Source organism: Myotis brandtii, unplaced genomic scaffold (genome assembly GCF_000412655.1).
Source record: "Myotis brandtii unplaced genomic scaffold, ASM41265v1 scaffold423, whole genome shotgun sequence".
Classification (NCBI taxonomy): Eukaryota; Metazoa; Chordata; class Mammalia; order Chiroptera; family Vespertilionidae; genus Myotis; species Myotis brandtii.
This window is the reverse complement of record NW_005366214.1, coordinates 3,023,375-3,032,600: the sequence shown is the minus strand read 5'-3', so window position 1 is coordinate 3,032,600 and position 9,226 is coordinate 3,023,375. Positions and strand designations below refer to the sequence as shown.

Below are 9,226 nucleotides of genomic sequence, written 5' to 3'. Positions count from 1 at the left end.
GGGGAAAAAAAGGAGACATATGTAATACTCTTCGTAATACTTTAAGCAATAATAATAATAATAAAGTTGTGTTTTTGCTGTTTGGTTTTTGTTTTTGTGGGTGTGGATCCTGTCACTCCCTCTCATTCTTAAATTCTTGCTTCTCCTGACCAGAGAGAGATGTTTTTTAGATACAGAGGACTGTCACCACCCCCTTCTAATCAAGGTCTTAAAATAAGGACTAGGAGGTAGGAAAATGTAATGTCTTCTCATCAGGATGGGCCTAATTAAACTAGTGATGAATAGGTGAGCGAGAACACACTATCTTTGCTTACAGCTCAGCTATAACACTCAGAGCAAAGCTGACAGCACTTAAAACTACAAACGAAGATGGGTTCTTTGTGTACACATCCTCTGTGAGTTGGTAAAATACCAATTTCTTTACAAAATGACATCCCACCTCCCTCCTACCTCAGAGGAGGCTGGTCATCAGCCCTGATGGTGCTCATCCTGCAGGTCTTATATGCTACTAGCTCAGAGAGACCTCCCCTGACCCCAAGCAGATGACCGGATCTCATGACTTCCTCCACAGGATTTACCAGGATTTGTAAATTTGCTTGTTTATATGACTTTGGGGTTTGCTGTTGTTTTAAGGAATGTGTGTCTCTCACACCGTACTCTGTATGGGCAGAGGCTGTGTCTTATCTGACTGAGAATCCCAGTCAGATAAGGTGGCGGCTCACCAGCAGAGGCTGTGTCTGTGTTTTGCCTGTTTACTCTGTTGGGTTCCCAGCACCGAATTTAACACTGGCTAACCTGGGACTCATAAATGTTAGTGGGAGGGAGTGAGGAAATGGATCTTAGAGCTTCCAGAAACCAGGTGTTTAACACTGTCAGTCTCGGAGACATCACTTTGTAATTGAGACTTAAACATTTCTTCCATTGAGCTGTCTTAATTTCCCAGCCCTTGATCACACCATTTACACAGTGCTTAGTACACAGTATTTATTGGTCATTTTTTAAGGAGCCCATTTCACCTGCTGGGTTGAGAGCTCCTGCCAGTGGAGACGGCATCCCCTTGTCTACATTCCCACTCCTGACTCAGGAATCTTCTGATGGACTGAATGGGATTTCTAATGTTGGGGGTCACTCTGAGACTGTGGTTAGACTACTGTTTGGCTGATTTGTCCAAAGCATTTTCCTTTTTCTGTGGTTGTTCTCTGCCCAGGTGTGATGGCTAAAGCACAGTTAGATGTCCCTTACTTCCTGTGATTAAACCTGATTGTTCCAGGCGAAAGGCATGTACTTTGCAACTTATGGTGCTCTCTTCCAGCTCATAAAACCCTATGATTTGGGTAGAGATAGCATCAGTGTCCTCGCTTTAATAAAGGCCCAAATAATTAAGCTCAAGGTTGCATGGCATTTAAGGTACAGAGCGAGAACTAGAACGAAAGGCTTCGGCTATCTTCTCTACTTTTCATTTAATGTAGACATTGAAGGCTGTGTGAAATTACTTAAAGGAGACCCTGGTCGTACTCCCTACCTCCTCCCAGGGATCTAATCCTAGCCGACCCAGCCTGCTTTCCCCAGAGCCCCTGTCAGGACGTTGCATTGAGTACCTCCATCTGACAGCCTCTTCTCCCCAGGCCGCTGCCCAAGGTAATTGATGCTGATGGGATCCTTTCTTGTGCTTGTATCCAGGATCGGCTGTTCTTTGTGATGGAGTTTGTGAATGGGGGCGACTTGATGTTCCACATCCAGAAGTCTCGTCGTTTTGATGAAGCACGAGCTCGTTTCTATGCTGCAGAAATCATTTCGGCGCTCATGTTCCTACACGAGAAAGGCATCATCTACAGGTGAGTTCTGATTTCTTGTAACTCCTCCCATAATTCATAGCCTGTTCCCTCCCCTGGCTTAACCCAGCCTTCCATTTCTCATGATACTGAAATCTTTGGGGAATTAAATTCAGAAAGGTTTGAGTGTCCATTAGAATAAACAAATAATGTAGTGATCAACATTGCCTGTAGAGTAAAACTTGTCCCCATGTGGTGTGTGTAAAATAGGCTGGGAAGAGACTACTCATGAGTTCGCTCAGCTGGGGTTTGCTAACGGCCTGGTATAGCCAAATTCTGCAAGGTGCTGAACACATTGTTGCTCTCTCTTTTTTTCTTCTTTAATGTTGGAAATGATTGGTTCCATTAAAAAAATTGCCGCCTAAACAGACAGGTGTGATCACTGTTGCCCTGAATTGATGAGAATCCCAGTCAGATAAGGTGGCGGCTCACCAGCTGAGACTCTGAGAGGTGAACTATTGATGCGCAATGTCCCGTTTGACGATATTTCTCATTTGGAGCCTCCTCCCAAATATTATTTGACTCCATTTCACAGCACACAATCCTTTGATCATAATACAACATACATTGAAAGGGCTTGAAATCTGGTTGCTGTTGTTAGAGCTCAAGGAATATCAGATGACACTTTAATCAGACAGAAGAAGGTTAGGTAAAGTGGGAACGTAATTGTGGATTTCAGACAATCGTTAGTCTTAAATGTCCCTCTTTTCCCTGTTGCCACCATCCCTCTACTCTTTAAATCACTTTATAACTTAATTGCCAACGTATACTCTTTATTTTCTCTTGAGATACTGTCTCTTGAGAAAAAGTCTCTTACAGGAGGAGAATGAATGTCGACGAAGAACTTCCGGATTGAAACTTGCTACTTGTTAGCTTTGCTATGTGCTATTCCTTTTGCGAACTCATGACAGAATTGGCATCGTTATTAAAGTGCGAGAGAACTCTAGCAACAGGGCATTTTCTCAAGTACCCCACGCGTCAGCAGAGGAGCGGAGGAGGGAGACTAGTAAAGGTTGGAGCAGGATGCTGATGATGCCAGAAAGACATGGGAAAGTGATGGAGGGAAACAGGCGCACTACAGCAAAGTCTCCTCAGCTAGATGTAGCCACACCCCAGCAGTGAGGTAGAGAAGGAGGTGCAGAGCAGGAGCCAAGCCGTGTGACCCGCACAGGGACTATCCTCGAAGGTCCTCAGGAATCTCCACTCATTCTTGAGTCAGGGAGCTGCCCAGGTGACTGTAGACAGCGGCGCTGTGAGCTTTCTTAACCAGGCACAGTGTTCCCATGGGGGCTCTACCATGGAATTTCCCGTCACAGTGTCCTGCCCAGCCCACGGTTGGCAGTGGTTGCTGATACAATCTCTGATGGCAGAGGGAGGTCAGAGTCCTTCCTGGTGCTGCTGTCAGATTCTGGGCCCTGAACTCATTTTTGTTCTCCTGTCCATGGCTTATCCACCCACTTCTGCTTTGTTTAACCCAGAGAGAGCCTTACGCACATTTAATTTTTAAGAACAGTGACTTCCCTACTAGATAGGGACTTCTGTTATAAATCATCATCATCATAACAATGGCAACAGCAGCTAAACTGAGCTCTTGTTACAGGCTCAGCACTTTGTCTGCATTTCTCCCGGGATCCCTCTAACAGCATTATTATATAACAGTAACATTGTTCATATTATTTAGATGAATAACTGTGTCTTAGAAAGCCTTAATAGCCAGATCACTACCTGGTAGTGAAGCCAGAATTCAAACTAAGTTTTTAAACACTGAGTTGCACTGTCTCCTGGGGAGAGACTTACATTCTAGGAGTACCACTAAAGCGTGCCTTCTTATAACCCTCCTGGTGATCTGGAACTTTATTCATGAAAATGAGGCATAGCGGGTATTTTAGTCCACTCGGGCTGCTATAGGAAATACCATGGACTGGGTGGTTTATAAACAACAGAAATTTACTTCTCACAGTTCTGGAGGCTGAAAGTCTAAGATCAAGGTGCCAGCCTTGATTCGGCATCTGGTGATGGCGATTGGGTACTAATTCTATATATGAGGGCTCCACCCTCATGGCCTAAACACCTCTCAAAGGCCCACCTCCTAATACCATCTCTTTGGGGTTTGTATTTCAACACATGAATGTTTTGGCGTTGGGGTGCTGGAGGGGAAACATTTAGACCCCAGCAGCGGAGAGAAGCAGTAAGGTCTAAATTCATTTTTATGAATACTCAGAGGCTTTTCTGAAGCACCACGTTACATGGCTGAGAGGGAGCAAGCTTGGGTTCCTGTGTAGGATGTGCCCGCCTCTGCGTCTGCTTATTTCATGTGTCCCGAAATGTGGAGGACGGGCATTGATTTGATGTGGTTTCTGGTAAAGCGGTATCAGCCACATCTTGAGGAGTTTTCAGTTCTTGGTATCCGTGGTTCAATTCTGAGAATTTATTTTAGTTTGCACTTTGTCTTCCATCCCACGCGCAGGGTCTAGCTGTGATGGTTGACTTTGAAGGGAGCACATTGCGTGAGGATAGATGCAAATGCTATTTTTATCCTGTGGATTTATTTCACAGGATAGTTGAATTCCATTCAAGGTACTGGCCTGAGAGTGAGTCTTAAGGATAAGTCTTTGAAAGCCCTTGGACTTCCCACACTGTAAAGAGTGCATTGGAATCATAGAGGGTGTGCATTTATCCGGAAAGCACAGTGAGAAACTTGGGAGCAGAGGGAGGTCAGATATATCGTACATGTCCCAAGATGGCCTTTATTGGAGTTTAAATGATCTTTCTGTATTGGATGATATCTCTGACCTGTCCAAATGGAGTTGTTATTTATTTGTTTGTTTGCGAGGTCTCTCTCTCTCTCTCTCTCTCTCTCTCTCTCTCTCTTTCTCTCTCTCTCTCTTTCTTGTAGAGGTTTATTTTCCAGCAAATATAAAGATGGCACCATCTGCAAGCTATTGCCCCGTAGGACTTTAGAAGATAGTACCTTAGGTTCCCTCTGACATGACTTTCTTCTCTCTCTTAGCTGACTGTGCCTATGGGAGAGGAGACAGGCCAATTACATTTCTGTGCTTTTCCGCTTGTATCCTGACCCAGATTCTCAATGAGTTCACTTGCATTTCATGAAGGAACAAAAACCCAGTTCCCAGGAGATACAGCAAGAGAAGGGTCTGCCCCATTGCCTTAGGTTGGAAAGTCTGGAGCCAGCCATGGGCAAGAAGAGAAGGCTGGGAAGTAAGCAGTCAGTGAGTCACTTTGCTAAGGGAAAAAGGACTGTTCATCCCCTGTCCTGGGCTTGTTGGCTGTCTGAGAGCCCAGATAGTGCTCATGAATAATTTTACGTGCGCATTGACTTTTTTCCAGAGTCAAACCTGACAGAAAAGTTAGGGAAACAAAAGGGCATGCATCCCATTGGCCAGCATGATGGGCACTATTTTCTGTCATGTTTCATGAGCTGTATTCAAGGGGAATTCAGCCACCATTGACATTTCGACCCAAACTCCTGGCGCCAGCGAGCGTACATTGGATTTGCTTTTGTTGGCAAAGCGTGGACTGTATCTCAGACATGTTGAGTGGGGAAGACGTTACAGAAGAGCACAGTTTGTTTTTATTCTTCCTCACCATGTTACACTTGAACATACAGCACATTTCAACACAGTTTTCGACTCATGGGTCTGACCACTTTGGGCCGTATGCAGTTCTTGGCATGCTGGGTTCTTGAGTACATGATAACCAATATTTAGTCTTAAAGCCTGTCAATGTAGGAAACATCCAAACATGTAGAGGATTTTTATGAATTTATTTGAGCCAAACTGACAATTATTGGGAAGCAAAATCTCACAGATTAAGAAAATGCTCTGGAGAATGGCAGTTTTACAGCTTATTTTATATATTAGGATAAAAGGAGGAGATGTAAGGAGGGTTACATGAAATCCATTGGTGGTAGATTAGGAAGGTGGGAGAAAGCAAAGTGGGGGAATCTCTGGGATTGGATAAAAAGTAAAATGAGACATCAGTGGGCATACTAAAGTTAACAATTTACAGCACATAGAGATGGTATTCCAGAAACAAGATAACAATGAGGCGTTCTTTGGTCTGGTGTTCTGGTGTGGTGAGTGTACCCTGAGAGGTCTGGAAAAGGAGGCTGAGTTTACAAAGATATGTTATCCTAGATGCAAAAGATAACAGACTTACTTAAGATAAAGATTGCACTTTGTCAAGGAAGCTACAGGCCTAGGGTGTAACTACCAGCCACAATCTTCATCTGCTTTTAGGAATTTTTATGTTCAGAGCATTCTCTATGGTTACTTTCGGTCTCTGGGTGTGTAAGGCCCTCGCCATGTGGCCTCCCCTGAGTTTGTTAGGTTTAAGCTGTGACCCCTTTTTCATCCACAAGCTCCAAGTGCTTACTGTGGGAATTTGCTCTAATATTCCCCATGTGGAACTGGCCCACAGCCTCTGACTGCTAGACCTGACATATTGTCTTGTACCCATATACCTATGCAGCACAGTACTTTTAAAGAAAATCACCTTTGAAATCTCTTCCAATTGAGAGAACAATCTCCACTTAATTTAACTTTTCTTAAAATTCAGAATTTGGTAAAATTTGCAGTATCCCTCCAAGATAAGATATGTTAAGCTAGGCTTTAAACATAACTATTGGATCTGCATGAATATACCAATCTCTAATATAATCTGACTCTTATTTCTCAAAATTATCATGAAGGACCATCAGCTGCTTTGCTGATTCCAGACACCCGTGTGTTCTGAAGTTAGCTGAGCGTCGCTTTGCTCGGAGAGCCCACTGTGAGGCCATCCCTGTGAGCATTGCTTTCATGTCTAAAATTCACAAGTCATCTGTTTCCAAATCACTTTGCATGTTGGTTCAGTGATGAATATACCATGCTGTGTCATTGTTTTCTGATATCTTCCTCTCCCCCTCTTGAAAACTGTGGCAATACCTTTCTGATTCCCATCTCCTGGCATCTTTCTTATTCCTCTTTCTTATCAGCAGACTTTCAGAGTCCCCAAATGTCTTTCTGTGAACCAGGAATTTTTGACTCTTACTGTTACCTCACCTATTTTGGAATTCAATTCCATTTATTCTACTCATTCTAGTGAGAAAAGTCTTATTTTTAGATGAAGATGAAAGTCAAATATAGGAGCTCAGTTTTCCCTTTGCCATCTGAGAACATTAGTCCTGCTTCGAGAACTGGGTCTGCTCTTTCTTGATCTGAAAAGATTTTTTATTTTTTTATGTCAGAGATGACATGCTAGCTGTGGGATTCTCAGTACCTTACACTTTCACATCGGATTTTGACTGTGAGCCCTTACCCAGGTTATTACTGGGACTCTGAACATTTTAGTCATAATCCTGTCTCCCTTCCTCTTTTTTAAAAAATTAAAATAAAATTTTAATTGATTTTTAGAGAGAGGAAGAGAGGGGGGCAACATCCATAGGCTGCCTTGGGGATCAAACCTGACACCCTTTGGTGTACAGGACGACATTCCAACCGAGACACACTGGCCAGGTCCTGTCTCCCTTCTTAGCTTGTCATGCTTGCTGTGCCACATAGTGGCCTCATCCAGTGCCTGTTCTTTCACTGTCACCAGAAAGTGACTTCAATTCTTCACTCCTAAGATCCTTTTTCAAGGATGTGAGGGGCAGCTCAGAGGCTTTCTAGCTTATTAGCATAGCTGTCTTTCCCCCCAAAATGAACCTCATTGGCCACTTTTCTTCTTCCTTATACAACCTTTGGAGATATTTTACAAATATTTATTGAGTGCCGACTCTCAACCAAGGACATGGACATGATGATGAGCAAAAACAAAAATGCTCCCTTGTGGAGAGTATGGTCTAGTGAGGGAGAAAGATATCATCCCAATAATCATACCAATAGAAAATTCCAACTGTGCAGAGGAGGAATGCATTGCCATGAGTGAGAACCTCTAATAGGGTGATTTGATCTGATCGTGACTCTTCAGCTGAGGTAACTAGTGAAGAGGGAAGGAAAGAGCATTCAAGATAAGGAATAGCAAATACAGGTGCCCAGTGTCAGGAGGGAGCATGGCAAGTTCAAGGGCTTTTAAAGAAGCCTATTGTAGTTGGAGACTAGAAGCATATCTTCCCAAGATTGGCATTTCATTATCCTAGTGTTTCCATTGCTATCAAGATTTTATTAGGTACTCTTTATAAATAATTTATTTAAAAGTTAGGTCAGCCTGGTCATGTTGCCAATCCCTGGGCGAGCTATTCATTCACAGTGAGTTCCTATGTCCAATTCCCCATGTTTATCTTCAACAATGGAATTATAAAATATTAGAGTCAGCTGAGACCTCCAAGAGTACTTACTAGTAGTGCCAAGTTCTCCTTTACAGATGAGGGAATCAAATCAGAAACATTCCGACAGTGATTGGCTTCTTAGAATGAATGTTTTCCTAAGATGATTCACAATTTGTTTTTCATCTCCAGGAGAAAAAAAATCACCATTAGAAACTTTTGTTTCAATCTTCAACTTACTGCAGACATGAAAAACTAATCAGGACATCTGGAGGCATTTGATACTGTTCACTCCATTTCAAAGAAGAAAATGCAATTGGGCTCAGAATATACTTACTGAGCTCCCTCCCACTTGTGTTGGGAGTAGATACAAAATGAGTAGATGTGGTGTCTACCCTTTGAGGTTCTTTCTGTGGGTGGGAGAGAAGGTCCATAGTAAGTAATGGCAGATGAATTCTAAAATTGGAGCATGCCCAGTGTATTATGGGAGCACAGAGAATGGTCACTTAGTCTCAAATGAATACTAGCAAGTAGAACAACCAGGACTGGGTGGATCCAGGGGATAAAAAAGAAACCTGAGATCATTCCCAGGAGTTAAGTGAAAAGGTTCAATGGATAGTGGTACCACTAGCTAAAAGAGATTATGAGCTCAGGAAGAGATCAAAGTAAAAGATAATGATATGTAGAGACATAATATGCCAGGTACTTGAGACACATGCCAGTGATGCTCAACGGACAGGTGGATATGAGTCTGAAGTCCAGTGAAGAAAATGGACTAGAACTAAATATTTGGAAGTCATCAGGACATAGCTGTTAGTTCATATCATGGGACTGGGTGAGATCACTCAACAAGAGTTTATTAAATGGAACAGTGAGCCAAGGACAGAACCCTAGAGAACCAGGCCCCATTAGAAATCTGCCTACCTTGGGCTCCAAGGTAAAAAAACACCTTGATATACTGGATCATTTACAGTTGTGTCCACAAAGTGCAATTCCATTGAAAATATCCTATATCCGTGGTTGGCAAACTGCGGCTCGCGAGCCACATGCAGCTCTTTGGCCCCTTGAGTGTGGCTCTTCCTAAGCCTTAGGAGTACCCTAACTAAGTTAATAACAATGTACCTACCTA

The 9,226-nt window shown here is 43.0% G+C and overlaps 1 protein-coding gene across 1 annotated transcript in view; it reads left to right on the top strand.

Moving 5' to 3' along the window:
• Positions 1–9,226, top strand: part of PRKCH (protein kinase C, eta) — a 228,717-nt gene that overhangs the window by 163,008 nt on the left and 56,483 nt on the right. Inside the window, exon 10 of the mRNA XM_005874046.2 lies at positions 1,681–1,835. Within this exon, the coding sequence (XP_005874108.1) occupies positions 1,681–1,835 (155 nt within the window). The remainder of the gene's footprint in view (positions 1–1,680; positions 1,836–9,226) is intronic.